The sequence below is a fragment of the Mauremys reevesii genome, linkage group 1 (assembly GCF_016161935.1).
Source record: "Mauremys reevesii isolate NIE-2019 linkage group 1, ASM1616193v1, whole genome shotgun sequence".
Lineage (NCBI taxonomy): Eukaryota > Metazoa > Chordata > Testudines > Geoemydidae > Mauremys > Mauremys reevesii.
Genome location: NC_052623.1, coordinates 27,084,270 through 27,100,618, shown reverse-complemented (window position 1 = coordinate 27,100,618; position 16,349 = coordinate 27,084,270). Strand labels below are relative to the sequence as shown.

The window sequence follows — 16,349 nt, the reverse complement described above, 5'->3', positions numbered from 1 at the left end:
ATCTGTCTCTTCCCCCCCCCCCCCCCCCACCCCATGGTTGTCCTTGCAGCCATGGCCACATTGGCTAAGGATGCAACTGCTGCCTAGTATGTGGGTCTCTTGCTTTATTTGGCCTCTCTGATGTCACTGCACTGCAGCTGTGACTACTCCAGCATGGAGGGCAACTGTAATGATTGGTGGATATCATTTCATGGAAGAGAAATGAGCACGTCTGACTAATTCACTTCCCTGTCTTATGTAAAAATACCCAACGCACTTTTGGTGGTTTAAATAGGTTAAATTTAAACTTTCCTGAGGGCAAGATGTTTTGCTGTGCAATAATATCCTAAGGAAGTGGTGGAAGCTGAGGGTTGCTTGGCATATTTTAAACTATACAAGATACTATTACATGGGAAATGAACAAGGACTGATCTAGATTCTGCATTCTTGGCTTGGAACAGATTGAGTCTCAACTCATGAGCAGGTAAAATAAATACAATGCTTATACTATAGTAACTTACATACCTATGTTGCTTTTTAGTTTGTAATGTGAATGAAAACCTAGGTTAGATGTATCTTGTGTGTAATTCCATTGAAGAACAGGTGCTCAGATAACGTGTCAAAGGGATGAGGCATCAGAGAAGTATTAAATTGCTCAAAGCTCAACTTGCCCTAAAGACTGGTTTACCAGAGCACAAAAAATATAAAGACTGAATTAGAGATCTTGCTGGCAATGTTGCATTAACTATTGTGTGTTAGTTCTGTATACCTGTACCTTGCCTCTGGACTCAACATTTGATTGATGGTGGTGGGGTGGGTGCAGGACAGGACAGGGGTGTATTAATGCAGCACCTCTAATCCCATTCAACTGATGCACAAAATCAGCATATATGTATTTCATAGTATATTTAGGAAGTTAAGTGCTTCCTGATCACTTAAAAAAACTGCACAAACTTTGCTCTAAGTTAGTAGGGGTCAGACATAATGAACACTGAATTATGCTTTCCAAAAATCTGTGTTTAGGAAGTGGGTATTTCCCCTCTAAAAGTAGCGCACAAATAAAAATCCTGTCAGTTCACAATTTATTAGTGAAAGACATTGAGAAGTCTTGATTTACTTATTTTAAAAAAAAACCCATGAAGCAGTACCTTTCTTGCCTTGCTTAGTTTCACGGTTTATTGTGGTAACCCACACAAACATTAGAGGGACTTGTGTATTTTTTAGTTTTTGAGTTCTTCAGGATTGCTGCTTCCTTCGGGCAACTGGAACATTTTCATAATTATTCCATAATGGCTTGAGCTGAGGTAAATTCCAAATGCAGCCTGCAGAAGGATAGCAAAACTCATCTTCTTAAAGACTGGTTGAGAGACTTTAAGCCAGAAGCGTATCATATTCTCTTTGCCAGGTAATGGAGCTGAGCTGTACCTATATAGAACACAACACAATAAAACTTAGTCTTATTACTTTACTACTGATTTTTCCCCCATCTTCCTCTTTAAAATATTACCCTCTATTCCCAACACCTAAAATTTGTGTATGTCTACAAAGCAACTGGATAACTTTAGTTGGCCCATGCCACCCAACTCAGGCTTATGGAGCTGAGGATGTAGGGCTGTTTTATTGCTGCATCAACCTCTGGGCTCAGGCTCCAGCCTGAGCCGGAAATCTACACAGCAATGAAACAGTCCTGTGAGCCTGAGTTAGCTAGCCATGGGTTTTTTGTTCCTGTGCAGACATACCCTTACTAGCTTTTTAGGGTACTAGGAACCAGTGATCTAGTATTCCAGATTTGAAGCACAGTATTAATACTTGCCATGATTATAAGGCTCATATTCAAATTGCTTTACAAACTAGTCCTTAGAATGCCCCTGAGGGGTAAGTATGACCCTCATTTTGTCAAGTGGAGGCAAAGAGCTAATTTGCCTAGGATCACAAAAGGGAGTCAACATTGACATATCAAGTATCAGAGGGGTAGCCGTGTTAGTCTGGATCTGTAAAAAGCAACAAAGAGTCCTGTGGCACCTTATAGACTAACAGATGTATTGGAGCATAAACTCTCATGGGTGAATACCCACTTCGTCAGACGCATGACCCACGAAAGCTTATGCTCCAATACATGTTAGTCTATAAGGTGCCACAAGACTCTTCGTTGCTTTTAACATTGAGATGGGAGCTCATGTGCTCCGTCTTTAGTTCCTTGGTCAATACCTCTTGCATTAAATGCTTAATCTTGTTCTGTTCCAATTGATTAGTACTATGCTTAGTTATCCACCTTCAAACATTTAGTTTAGTCATATTTCAGGAAACTGGTTTTCCTATAGAACAGATGTCGCACGCAGCAGGCGCTAGGTAGGATAACTTTTTTGAATGCTGTTCTGCAATCTTACTTATTCCAACCATCTTAAAACCTTTGTGCTATGTTAATATCCAAAAAGACTGAAATAGTTAAGTGTGCTTTGATAAGAACTATGTAGAATTAATTTGTCCCCAGAAACCAAAGTAACAAAATTTCACATACCTGGCTGCAAGTCCTGCATTTAAAGGAATGGCCAAGAAAATGGGATATAGACCACCTATAACAGAGCCAATTAATCCTCCTCTGACTATGGCACAGCTTGCACACGTTAGATCACCTAGATGACAAGTCATTTCACAGTTAAGATACAATATCTATGTTGTTTTTACATTTTAACCCTGAGCTTAAAGAGGAAGCTCTCTGACCTGAAATATATTGTCAGCAGAAGTGGCTATGATGAGCCTCAACTAAAGAGATTAACTAGAAGAGTCTATCTATTGTATTATGACATATCTCCACCATTCAGCTCTATAGAGTTTTCAATCAAATATAACCAAATTTGTATTGCTGTAGTTGCACCTAAACTGAAGTGCCAAGATGTAATAAACATAACATTACTGATTCAAACAGGAGTTGGAAACATAGATCCATTGATGGTGAAGTGTTCAACAATTAATGGGGCATGTCATAGGAAAAATCTACCCTATTCATATCCTCTCACCTAAACCTTTTTATGTCTTTTGACATTATTCTGTGCACCTGGCAGTTCAGGTACAAGGTGAGGTTTTCAACACTACATTGCTTCACTGTTTTGCAAATAGCATAAGCTTTTCTGGTATTGTATATAAAACATGCTGACAGTTTTTATGACATGTGAGCTTTGAAAACAGTGCCCTTCATAAGGAATTAAAAATTTACCTGAAATTAAAGGTTGGGTTACAGCACTGTGGTAAACTGCTGCTGTTGTCAGGAATGGAAGAACAGCCATTGGCAAACTAGAGACAATCCGAGCCTCTGTCACATTTAGGATGCGTCTGAACAAACTGTTTGCTATTAAACCACAAAAGCCTCCATTTATTCCCAGGAAGTATGCTCCATGTGTAAAGAGTTTCCTGTCGGGGGGAAAATTAGGTTAAAATTTTCCTGCAACTGTGTGGTGTACAGGAAACAGATGACAGAACAAGGAGTAATGGTCTCAAGTTGCAGTGGGGGAGGTTTAGGTTGGATATTAGGAAAAACTTTTTCACTAGGAGGGTGGTGAAGCACTGGAATGGGTTACCTAGGGAGGTGGTGGAATCTCCTTCCTTAAAGGTTTTTATGGTCAGGCTTGACAAAGCCCTGGCTAGTATGATTTAGTTGGGAATTGGTCCTGCTTTGAGCAGGGGGTTGGACTAGATGATTGCCTGAGGTCCCTTCCAACCCTGATATTGTGATTCTACCCTGCAGGTAAACAAACTGTCCCAGCCCACCAGTGGCTTTCCCTGACAGGCTGCTTGCCAAAAATTGCTGATCCCTATAGTAGAACTATGCACCCCATGGTAACTTACCAAAATTCATGGAGTGGTGTCCCTGTGACAATTACCCACCCCTGGGCCTAAGTGGTTGTGCTTCTAGGTAATAGGTAATAATTGGAGATATACCAATCTCCTAGAGCTGGAAGGGACCTTGGAAGGTCATGGAGTCCAGCCCCCTGCCTTCACTAGCAGGACCAATTTTTGCCCCAGATCCCTAAGTGGCTCCCTCAAGGATTGAACTCACAACCCTGGGTTTAGCAGACCAATGCTCAAACCACTGAGCTATTCCTCCCTCACTCCCTCCCCTTGGTTTAACACCAAGGCTAAACTTCAATGAATTAGTTTTTTTTTCCAGACAGCTTTTTGTATAGGGGCTTCTCACACAACCTCATGTTTTTATTAGAATGCTACCACAGGGAAGCATAAATGATCATTTCCAAACCCATTGCATTTACTGTACCAAATCAGACTGTTCATCAAAAACAGTATTTTTACCTCTGTGAGTCGCCTATACCTTCTGTCTGGATACGCCTTGGTCCCCTATTAGTGTAGAATCTCAGTTTTAGAAGATAACCCATCCACGTACTTCACTTGGCCAATTGTGCATACTTGAAAGTATACTTGCATGTTCTGCCCTGATCCTTACCACTATCACAGTAACTTCAGGCATATGGCAGAGAATACTGTACTAGTTGCTTCTGAAAGCAGGACAACTCCATTTTAGATCATCTTCAGCATAGTAGTTTAATACAGCATGTTCCCAAAACATAAGACTGAGCAAACAGATTTCCTGTACACAGCCAGGTTACCAGAGCAGCTTAACCCTTTACAGGTAAAAGGATTTTGGTGTCTCTGGCCAGGAGGGATTTTATAGTATTGTACACAGGAGGGCTGTTACACTTCCCTTCATAGTTATGACAGTCCCGAACCACTTCTTTCTCCACAGAGGGCTGGTTACTCCTCCCCATAATGTGCTGCCCAGGGAGCTGACCTTGTTCGTGAAGACAGAGGAAAAAAAATCATTGAGTACATTAGCTTTTTCCACATCCTCTGTCACTAGGTTGTCTCCCTCATTCAGTAAGGGGTCCACACTTTCCTTGACTTTCTTCTTGTTGCTAACATACCTGAAGAAACCCTTCTTGTTACTCTTAACATCTCTTGTTAGCTGCAACGCCAAGTGTAATTTGGCCTTCCTGATTTCACTCCTCCATGCCTGAGCAATATTTTTATACTCCTCCCTGGTCATTTGTCCAATCTTTCACTTCTTGTAAGATTCTTTTCTGTGTTTAAGATCAGCAAGGATTTCATGGTTAAGCCAAGCTGGTTGTCTGCCATATTTACTATTCTTTCTACACATCGGGATGGTTTGTTCCTGCAACCTCAATAAGGATTCTTTAAAATACTGCCAGCTTTCCTAGACTCCTTTGCCCCTCATGTTATTATCCCAGGGGATCTTGCCCATCAGTTCCCTGAGGGAGTCGAAGTCTGCTTTTCTGAAGACCAGGGTTCCTATTCTGCTGCTCTCCTTTCTTCCTTGTGTCAGGATCCTGAACTCGACCATCTCATGGTCACTGCCTCCCAGGTTCCCATCCATTTTTGCTTCCCCTACTAATTACTTCCGGTTTGTGAGCAGCAGGTCAAGAAGAGCTCTGCCCCTAGTTGGTTCCTCCAGCACTTGCACCAGGAAATTGTCCCTTACACTTTCCAAAAACTTCCTGGATTGTCTGTGCACCGCTGTATTGCTCTCCCAGCAGATATTGGGGTGATTAAAGTCTCCCATGAGAACCGGGGCCTGTGATCTAGAAACTTCTGTTAGTTGCCATCTGCAGGTTCGGGAAGCGGCCAGCACATCCCTCGGCCCATGCCGCTTTCTGCGGCACCTATTGGGCTGGAATGGCGAATCGCGGCCAGAGGGAGCTGCAATTGGCCAAACTTGTAGACACCGCAGGTAAACAAACTATCCCGGCCCACCAGCGGATTTCCCTGATGGGCTGTGTGCCAAAGGTTGCTGATCCCTCTTCTACTATATTAATGGGGGGACAGATCTGGGAGGGAGTTTGGGTTCAGGAGGGGGTTCAGACCTGGGGTAGCGGGTGGGGGTGGCTCTGACCAGCTTACCATAGGGCGCTCCTGGTGCAGCAGGGCTCAGGCAGGCTGCCTGCATGCTGTGGCCTCATGCCGCTCCTGGAAGCGGCTGCGGCCGGCTGCTGCTGGCATGTCTCTGCGCACCCCTTGTGGGGAAGGGGGCAGCAGGTCTCTGTGCGCTGCCCATGCCTGCATCCACCACCCCTGCAGCTCCCATTGGCCAGTTTCTGGCCAATAGGAGCTGTGAGGACAATGCTTGGGGTGGGGGCAGCGTGTGGAGCTGCTTCCCCCTCCCTGCCTAGGGCACACAGACATGCCAGCAGCAGCTGGCCACTTCTAGGAGCGGCATGGGGCCATGGCAGGCAGGCAGCCTGCCTGAGCACTTCACTGTGCGGCAGGACTTTCAGCGTCCCGGATATCGCGGGGGGAGGGGGCAGGCAGCCAAAGAGCCTGGTGGGCCAGACAGAAATGTTCGATGGGCCGTATTTTGCCCGCTTCTGATTTAGGCAATACACAGTTTTAGAAGCCAATTCATTTTTTTCAAGTCCATATTGACTATTAAAAGCTGCATTCAACTTGTTTTAACCAAGACATATGCCATCCATCTTTAAGCAGAACTCTCTATTGAAATCAATCAAGCGTTCTTTAAAATGGCCCGCAGAACAATGATAAATGCAAAAATTACTTATTTATAGTCTAGCAGTGCCTGAAATGAGGGGCTGTATGAGCAGATACTGTAAGCTGACACATCCTTCCTCAATGAGTTTACAGTCTAAATGTAAAAAGACAAATGTACATACAAGCAAAACATCCAAGGTGATGTAAGAACAGATCTTGGCCTCAATCCTAACCAGGCATATTCAGTTCAATGTGACTAAATTTTAATGCATGCATTAGAGTGGCTATAGGATGAAGGAACTCATTAGGCCCCATCCCCTTCCTATTCTATCCCAATCATCCCTCTATTTGCCCTTTGGTTCAGATGCCCAGCCTACTTGCTCTGACACTACAATACCCCAAGTTGCGTAAGTTTAACAAACAGAAATAGGCAGAGGTAGGTTAAAAAAAGTCTATACATAATAGACAAGTATCATGGAAACAAACTGGCCGTAGTAAGGATTTTATAATGAATTGCAAAAATTACTTTTATCTGAATCATCAGGTTGTGCATAAACCAGCTTGTGTGACTGCACCACCTTCACAATGTTACCTTCAATCCTTTCTCCCTTTTTCTAACTTGGGTTTCTTACACATGTTGCATCTTATTTTACATTAGATTATTTTGAGGCATGCACTTCCTATGTGTTTGTACAGCACTTAGCACAATGGGCCCCCAGTTCTGGGTGCTGATATAAATCCAGGTATTAGCCTTTCTTCCACCTTGACCACTCCACAATGTAGATTCAGTCTCAGTATGAGAGCCAAGGGGGTGGGAAGAGAAAACACCACAAACCATGGGCTCATGGCAGGGGACCTCTGCAGTTACTGGCAACTCCTCTTAATCTGAGCTTGCCAGCTGAAATCTGTGCATGGCCCCTTCCTTCCATGTTGAGCTCCATTAACTTCAAGGAAGCCCTGTTTGGGCACAAGATTATGCTAGCACAGATCACTTTATAGGATGGAGAACTTTTGATGGGGCAGCTTGGACACACTACATTTCATTACAATATCTAAAGCAATAAATGGAATTAAAAAATGTCAGTTTTGTAAGCTTGATTGGCAGTTTGTAACAGGAGTTTGTTTCACGTGCTTGATTTACTGAAGCAAGCTGTGCGTTTGTGTATAAAACTATAACCAGCATAAAAACAACAAGGAGTCTGGTGGCACCTCAAAGACTAACAGATTTATTTGGGCATAAGCTTTCATGGATAAAAAACCCCGCTTTACCCATGAAAGCTTATGCCTAAATAAATCTGTTGTGGGGAGCGGGGGTATTGGCCATCATACAGTGGAGATTGCCTGCAAGTTTTGCATTTGTTGTATGGCAGGGGCTGGTGTCACTTTGAGTTGGTGTGTCCTGGTCTGTGGGAAGCTTGGCAAGGTTGGGGTATTTGAAGGCCAGAAAAGGGGCGGGGTTCATGAAAGATTTAGTTAAGGATGTGGTCCCCATTTATTATGGGTTGTAATTATCTACTTATGCCATGTATGGGTTCAAGTGCAGGGTGGTAGTTGACAACTAGATGTGTGCTGTCAATTTCCCCCCCTCTCCTGTATTGAAGCACAATCTACTGGGGTAGCCTGTTCCATGATACAATCTACTTCTCTGGTGGAGTGTCCTTATTTGGGTAAGGCAGTTTTAAGTGTGTCTCCTGGATTGTCTCTTCAGAGTATATTCTGTGGTATCTGAGAGCCTGGCAGTAGATACACACCAGGAAATGTTATGGGACAGTTACTGAGCTGCACAGGTAGATGTGGTTATCTGTGGGCTTCTTGTATATAGATGCCTGTAGGGTACAATTATTGAAGGTGGTTGTGATGTCCAAGAAGCTGATGCTGGTGACGGAGTGTTCTAGAGAGTTTGATGGATGGGTGCTGGTTACTGAGGTTGTGGTGGAAATCTGAGGGAGTGTGAAGGTATAAGGGTAATTCCTTTGGGGTCAGAGGCCTACAGCCAGCTGTCTGATTAGCCCTGCCCTCTGCACTGGACACAGAGTTGCAACTTAATGAGCTAATCTTTATAAAAGAAGCCAGCAGGAAATGAGGGATGGGAGAGAAGAGAAGACAATAATGTTCTCCAGAAAGTTGACAGGGCTGGGGCAGTGCAGACTGCTAGTGGAGCTGCTACAAAGAGGAACTGCTCTAGAAACCAGATAGATGGGAGATTGTGTGGAGTACTTTATTGCTGAGACTCTAAGATAAGAGCCAGGAAATTTTGGCTACTGGTGTGAGGGACTGAGGCTATGTCTACACTACAGACCTTACAGCGGCACAGCTACGCTGCTGTAAGGTGTCCCATATAGTTGCTTAATGCTGACAGGAGAGAGCTCTGTCGGCATAATTAAACCACCTCCAACAAGTGGCAGTAGCTATAGCAGTTGGGGAGTATCTCCTGCCAACACAGTGCTGTCCACACTGGTTCTTTTGGAGGTGGTTTTTTTCCATACTCCTGACCAACAAAAGTGCTTGTGCAGACAGAGCCAACCTTGGGGAATGGACAAGTCAGCCTGCACAGAATCTTGAGGGAAGAATCTGCACGGTTTTGATTTTGTTAAGAAGGCGTAAATAAAACAACTAACCCTGCTGCAAACTGCTTCTTTGGATTCCTTGAGAGAGCTCAGACAGAATTAACCTAAGGAGTGAGCTGATTCAGCAAGAGCAAAGCCTTGTCCAGTAGAAGAAGGGCACTATAAGATAGGCCCTAATCCTTTTATTGAGAGTTTAGGTTGTCTGTCCAGAGGATGAAAACATCATTGATGTAACTCAGATATATCATTGTATTCAGGGTGCATTTTCCCAGAAATTCTTCAGCTGTTCCCATGGTTTGGAACAAATGTTTGTTGTTAAATGTAAAGTTATTATGGGTAAGGATGAAATGGATGAGTTTGACGATGTGTTTGAGGTGGATTTCTAAGCACTGTTTATTATTTTGTAGGTATTTGAGACAGGCAGCGATGTTGTCATGGTAAGGAATGTTGGTATATAAGGAGGTGACATCCACGGTGCGCAGTGATGGTGTTCTGAAGGAGGCTGTTAATGTTGTACAGTTTCTAGAGGAAGATGGTTGTGTCTTGGAGGAAACTAGCCCTTTGGGTGGTGAGTGGCTTGAGGATGGTTTCTACAAGTACTGATATTCCTTCAATAAGCGTGCCGTGTCCAGATACGATGGGTCTGCCTGGTTTCCCCGGTTTGTGTATCTAAGGGCTTGTCTACATTGGCAAGTTTTTTTTTCGATGAAACTAATGTCACCAAGGAAAAAAATTGACAAAAGCAAAGTCGCCAAAGCGTGTCTACATTTGCTCCCTCTGTTGACAGGTCATGTCCACATTTGGGGCATCTTTGTCAACAGTGAAAGCAATGGACTGTGGCTACCAACACCATCCGGCGCTAGGTGTTGTGGGAATGCAGAAATGGCGCTTGGCACATCCTGAGATGTGCAAAAATGTACCGTCATTCCCCGCTTTGTGTCCCACCCCTCCAAAGGTCTCGGGCTTCCTTTCGTGCTGTTTTTCCAACTGTCATTCTTTTGTAGTTCACGCCAGCAGCTGCAGTGAGAGGACGGATCCCACACTTCTATGTGCTGTTAGCTGTCGTGAGGACATTGTGCACAGCAGCACAGTTACTGTCAGAGTTACTCACAAAGTTAGCAGAGGATCAATCGCAGGCACCCGAGTGTGATATGGACGGCAGCAACTTATCGGTGCTTTGTGCATTCACAGAGCAGCTGCATATGGTAGACCATCGCTTTTGGGCTAGGAAACAAGCACTGATTGGTTGGATCGCATTGTCATGAAGGTGTGGGATGATGACCAGTAGGTACAGAACTTTAGGATACATAAAGCAACCTTCATGGAGCTATATGCCGAGTTGTCTCCTGACCTGAGGCACAAGGACACCAGACTGAGAGCTGCCCTTCTGGTAGAGAAGCCTGTTGCAATTGCTGTGTGGAAGCTGGTGAATCCAGACTGCTACCGGTTAGTTGCAAATCAGTTTGGAATAGGAAAGTCCACTGTTGGGGCTGTATTACTCCAAGTGTACAGGGCAATACATTGCATCCTGCTGCATAGGACCATGCATCTGGGAAATGTACATGAAATAGTGGATGGCTTTGCAGAGATGGGTTTCCCTAACTGTGGCAGAGCGATTGATGGCGCACACATTCCAATTTTAGCTCCAGACCACCTTGACTCTGAATACATCAATAGGAAGGGATACTTCTCCATGGTGTTGCAGGTGCTTGTGCATCACTGGGGGCATTTCACGGACATCAGTGCAGGCTGGTTGGAAAGGTGCATGACACACACATCTTCAGGAACAGTGGCCTGTACAGAAAGCTGCAGGCAGAGACTTTCTTTCCAGACCACAAGTTCACAGTGGGGGAATGTGGAAATGCCCATAGTAATCCTGGGAGACCCGGCCTACCCCTTACAGCCCTGACCCATGAAACCTTACACAGGGCACCTGAACAGCGCAAGGAGCGTTTTAACAACAGGCTGAGCAGGTGCCGCATGGTAGTCGAATCTGCCTTTGGCCGTTTGAAAGCTCGCTGGAGTTGTTTAAATGGCAGGCTAGACTTTACCGAGGATAATATTCCCTTGGTCATAGCCACGTGCTGCACTTTGCACAATCTGTTTGAATCTAAGAGTGAATGTTTGCTCAGGTTTGGAGCACTGAGGCAGACCACCTGGCTGCACAATTTGAACAGCCAGATGCTAGGGCTATCAGAGGAGCCCACAGGGCTGCTACTAACATCAGAGAGGCTTTGAGGAACCACTTTGACAATGAGGGTCAGTAACACATGTCTGCTTTGGAGTTACTTCCCTGTTGCATCCATGTAGGTTTCCTGATTTTTTTTTCTTTCCTTCCTGTGTATGGGAGCATGTGATAGTTTGAAGTGGTCCCTTCTGGAATATGAGAGATGCAGGAGATGATTCCTCAATTTTCCTGAAGTCCTTCTGCAGAGCTACTCAACATATTTAGAGTTTTATGCAGTGGTCAGAGAGTTACAGATAGAGAGTCCTCAGGGAATGATGACTTGTTTCCTGCATTTGCTAAGGAAGTACAGGCGAGTCTCATCTTACGCGGGGGGTTCCGTTCCGCAGTTAGTGCGTAAAGCAAAAACCGCGTATAGTCAAAATTACATTGAGTTGAATGGCGGGCGGAATCGCCCGCACTACAGGTACAGTATTAAAATGGTTATTTTTCTCTTTTTGTTTTTGCCGACCGCGTAAAGCTGAAATCGCGCATGTTAAATGCGCGTAAGATGCGACAGACCTGTAGATGTCACTGTTAAGTTTTGCTCTCTTTTTCTTCATGTTGCAAAATTCCCATTTTAAATGGCAAAATTCTATGTCTTCCACTATTGTTTGCAGTGTCTCACAGAGCATCCTTATGTCTCATATGCTGCCTCTTAACCCTCCATTATTCTACCACTGAAGAGGTGTTAATTGCCCGCTTCATTTCAAGTGGTCTCCTACAACATGAGCGTACCCCTTAAGCTGATCAATCTGTCCCACCTTAGTTTGGACACTCTGGTTACTTTCTTCAGACTCGAGGGAAAAACTCTGTGAAGCTTGAAAGCCTGTCTTTTCCAACAACAGAAGTTGATCCACTAAAAAATTACCTCACCACCTTGTTTCTCTCATCCTGGGACCAACATGGCTACAAGACCACTGCTTAACCGTTACCGTTTCAGAAGTCATGATCTTTGTAGCAGTTGATGTGGGTTAAGCTCTGCACAAGCAGCATGTGATGGGATGTACAGGTCATTCACTGTCCCCAAGTGCAGGGGTTCTCATATTTTTGGTGGCCTCTGAGTGTGGCCACCAACGCTCGCTCATGGCTGCACTCACACTTTTTCCTAAAATACTTAACTAACTTTAGGAAAAACAATTAAATATGCAGAGATACACATCCATCTCTTTGTAATTTACATATGTCGGGGTTTTTTGCAGACTCAATAAAAATAACGCTATGAAAAGTGATATTTGTATATTTGTTAATGTCACTTTTCACCGCTCACTTACTAGCTATCTGGAAGATTGTGAAAAGTGACATTAACAAAAATACAAGTATCACTTTTCACAACCTCCCAGATAACTAGTAAGTGAGCTGTGCCCCACCTGTCTCCAGAGGCGGTGCAGGGTGGCGCATCCAGTAGCAACAGGGAGGGAGGGACTAATGCTCCCCCCGCAATTACCGCCCAGGAGGCTGTCATGGCTGCATGAAACACTGCCCTAGTGAGTGTTCTGCAGTCCTGCCTTACTATTCCATTGGTGTTCCTGTGAGACCCTGCTGAGCCAAGCAGCGCTGTGGGGTTTTGAGATGAAATCCCAGCAGGGGTTTACAGAGTCCAAGGCAACGAGTCTAGCTGAACCTAGTTAAGCTTGGACCCTTAAAAAGGTTATAAGGGGAAAAAACAAGAGAGATTTTTGCTGCTGAGAAGTCAGCATGGGGGGCTAGTAGAGGCAGAAGTACTATGCTATTTATAGAGGTTTTTGTTCTGGAGGTCAAGGATTTGAGCAGAGTGGAGAAAAGAGAATGACAGGACTGGCTGAACTACAACTATGTGCATTAAATGCAACATCACAGAGGGCTCCTTTCCCCCGACCACAGCCTCTTGTTAGATATCTCTCCCGATGCCCAGGCTCTGGTCCTGCCACCACGTTGCAGGGCAATCTCAGAATAAGGCCCAGGCCTATAGCAGCTGCTCCCTTCCATGGTCCACCAAAAAAAGGGTAACATGCAGAATGGAAGACACTAGTTTAACAAATTTTTCCTCAGATTTTGGTTCAGTCTAACAGCACGAGCTGAGACAGGAATGAAGATTATCTTGTTACAGGGCACAGGCTCATTTGCTGACCACTTTACGATTAGAAGCTTTGTTTTATAATTGATTGGTGTTGAGCAACTAGGTGCTTGGCAATAGGTTCCAATAAATGGGTTCTATCATGACTTTGAGGCATAGCTCAGTGGTTTGAGCATTGGCCTGCTAAACCCAGGGTTGTGAGCTCAATCCTTGAGGGGGCAATTAAGGGATCTGGGGCAAAAATCTGTCTGGGGATTGGTCCTGTTTTGAGCAGGGGGTTGGACTAGATGACCTCCTGAGGTCCCTTCCAACCCCGATATTCTATGATCCCTCCTGGTTCCCCTGCTGTTCTGGAGAGGGAGTATGATGCACCGAACATCCGACAGAGCATATGTTCCCTGAGGAGGCAGTGTAGCTGTGCCACTCAGTGTGCTGGAAGGAGTGGAACCTGCGCTTTCTCCATTCCCCATCCAAGTGTGGGGGAGGGATAGAGTAGCTCAGTGCACCCCTCATCTCCTCTCATGTCACCACCTGAGATTTGGTTAGACAGCACAGGGGACTCCTTCTAAAATAAACAAAACATTGAGCCCTGGCCAGCTTAGCAATTTCCCTGAAGTCATCATTTACATTTCAATGTGATTCAATATCTCTGAAAATCATTCATCGATTTACAAATACAAGAACAAAAAAGGGCTTAATTGGTAAAACAAATGAAGACCCGAGCATCACTTACTGGTCTGCTTCTGGAAGCCGAACAAACATATTTAGCAGAGAGTCCTTTTTTTTCATATGTCGAAGCCTTTCATTTTCCTGTGGTGAATTTAGTTCAAGCCCTCTCCCTGACATTTTAAGGCTCTGGATCATAAAGTGAGAAACAAGGCAAGTTTTGGTTAAATGACATTGCCACAACATAATCAGATATCATTTGCCTGCTTGTCATGCAAAAGTTACGAGCTAATGCTTTAACACAGGAGTAGGCAACCTATGGCACGCATGCCGAAGGTGGCACGCAAGCTGATTTTCAGTGGCACTCACACTGCCTGGGTCCTGGCCATCAGCCTGGGGGACTCTGCATTTTAATTTAATTTTAAATGAAGCTTCTTAAACTTTTTTAAAACCTTATTTACTTTACACACAACAATAATTTAGTTATATATTATAGACTTATAGAGAGAGACCTTCTAAAAATGTTAAAATGTATTACTGGCACGCGAAACCTTAAATCAGAGTGAATAAATTAAGACTCGTCACACCACTTCTGAAAGGTTGCCGACCTCTGCTTTAACATCTCAAGAATGTAAAAACCCTCAAGAGAATGAAAGGGCATGATCTTGGGCAGGGGTCAGCAACCTTTCAGAAGCGTTGTGCCGAGTCTTCATTTATTCACTCTAATTTAAGGTTTCACATGCCGGTAATACATGTTAACGTTTTTAGAAGGTCTCTTTCTATGTCTATAATATATAACTAAACTATTGTTGTATGTAAAGTAAATAAGGTTTTTAAAATGTTTAAGAAACTTCATTTAAATTAAATTAAAACACTAAGCCTCCCGGACCGGTGGCCAGGACCCAGGCAGCGTGAGTGCCACTGAAAATCAGCTCGTATGCCGCCTTCGGCACCCGTGCCATAGGTTGCCTACCCCGATCTATAGTGTGACCTGCATGCTATCTGTTAGAAGCCCAGTTTGAGAGCTACAGCAGCAAAACACCATGAGGCACCCCGGATTCTAGGGTAAGTGGTGCCACAGCTTCTCACTGATCTGGACTGCACCCCATCGTGAGAGAGCGAAGCTTTAGGGCTTACACAGAGCTCTTCTTCAGGTCTAGGAAGAAGAGCTCGGTGTAAGCTCAAACACTTATCTCACTGACAGAAGTTGGTCCAAGAAGAGATATTACCTCACCCACCGTATCGGGACCAACACAGCTACAACAACACAGCATACAGTATAACCTCAGAGTTACAAACTGACCAGTCAATCATACACCTCATTTGGAACAGGAAGTGCACAATCAAGCAGCAGCAGAGACAAAAATAAATAAATAAACGAAATACATTACAGAACTGTGTTAAAGGTAAACTACTAAAAACAAAGGGAAAGCAGCATTTTTCTTCTGCACAGTAAAGCTTCAAAAGTGTATTAAGTCAATGTTCAGTTGTAAACTTTTAAAAGAACAACCATAATATTTTGTTCGGAGTTGCAAAAAACCTCCATTCCCGATTTGTTCACAACTCTGAGGTTCTACTGTATAACCAGATAATGTCAGCCTTCAAACCTTATTCCCCAGTTACCTGACTTACAGGGGGACTGGAATTTTTTTCTCAGGTGGCACCCCAAAACTTGTACCGAAGAGTGTGATGACTTGGCCCACTCCCGTTTTTACTTAGTAAAGGACTGCTGAAGAGAATCCATAAAGCATTTTGCAGGTGTTAACTGTCTCACTTCAATCTGAGTACAGCAAATGGGTTGCCTAGTTTAATACTATTCACGTAACGAGAGTTGCTTTTCCTTGTATCTAATTTTGCTGTATAACCTTCAAGACGTCAGCAATAACCTTCCAAGTGAGCGTACAATGGCTCTGCCTCTACCTCCCTTCCACCCTGTTTTAAGGTCTCTTTCAGTTCGTGTCTTCAGGAATGTAGCAGCCAACCACCCAGCAGCTCCTGCTGCCTTGCCAGGGTCCCACCCCACCAATCTCTCCCAGCGGGATCTTGCGGACAGGTCACCCCCGAGCTGTGCAGCTTCCACCTTGGAGCTGGGCGGATGCGACTTTGGTCTGTCTCGGGGTGGGACTCAGGCTCTGCGAAGCAGAGTCGTGCCCCGCTGCCCCTGTCTTACCTTATGCTGGGTGTCCTACCCCAGCTGCCGCTGCTCCTTCTTCGGGAATGGCAGTGCCACCCGTACAGGCCCCACAACATGGCCCCTCCCCGTCACACGCTTTCCTCCTGTGGGGGCCGCCATCTTGTCCAGTCATATGACCTAACACGACCATCCCGACTCCCCCTCGGAAGG

At 44.6% G+C, this 16,349-nt stretch overlaps 1 protein-coding gene across 2 annotated transcripts; it reads right to left on the bottom strand.

The window, feature by feature from the left end:
- Positions 1–1,128: 1,128 nt before the first annotated feature.
- Positions 1,129–16,332, bottom strand: LOC120395481 (transmembrane protein 126A-like). 2 transcript variants are annotated; one of them, XM_039519939.1, is made up of 5 exons: positions 16,176–16,332; positions 14,073–14,194; positions 3,194–3,387; positions 2,498–2,612; positions 1,129–1,404 (listed from the first exon to the last, which is right to left on the bottom strand). In XM_039519939.1, the coding sequence occupies exons 2-5, from the start codon at positions 14,183–14,185 to the stop codon at positions 1,200–1,202; spliced, it is 627 nt and encodes a 208-aa protein (XP_039375873.1). In that variant the 5' UTR covers positions 14,186–14,194; positions 16,176–16,332; the 3' UTR covers positions 1,129–1,199. The 2 variants fall into 2 exon arrangements, with proteins under 2 accessions (XP_039375873.1, XP_039375872.1); XM_039519938.1 differs by lacking the exon at positions 16,176–16,332 and having other exon boundaries at positions 14,073–14,203.
- Between the last annotated feature and the right edge of the window lie 17 nt (positions 16,333–16,349).

Bases quoted from the DNA above. Each gene is read 5' to 3' on its own strand.
- LOC120395481 (XM_039519938.1), bottom strand. From the start codon at position 14,203: ATGATCCAGAGCCTTAAAATGTCAGGGAGAGGGCTTGAACTAAATTCA. The intron at 3,388-14,072 runs GTAAGTGATGCT...TCCCCCCGACAG, and splicing joins CGGCTTCCAGAAGCAGACCA to GAAACTCTTTACACATGGAG. The intron at 2,613-3,193 runs GTAAATTTTTAA...CTTGTCATCTAG, and splicing joins AACCCAACCTTTAATTTCAG to GTGATCTAACGTGTGCAAGC.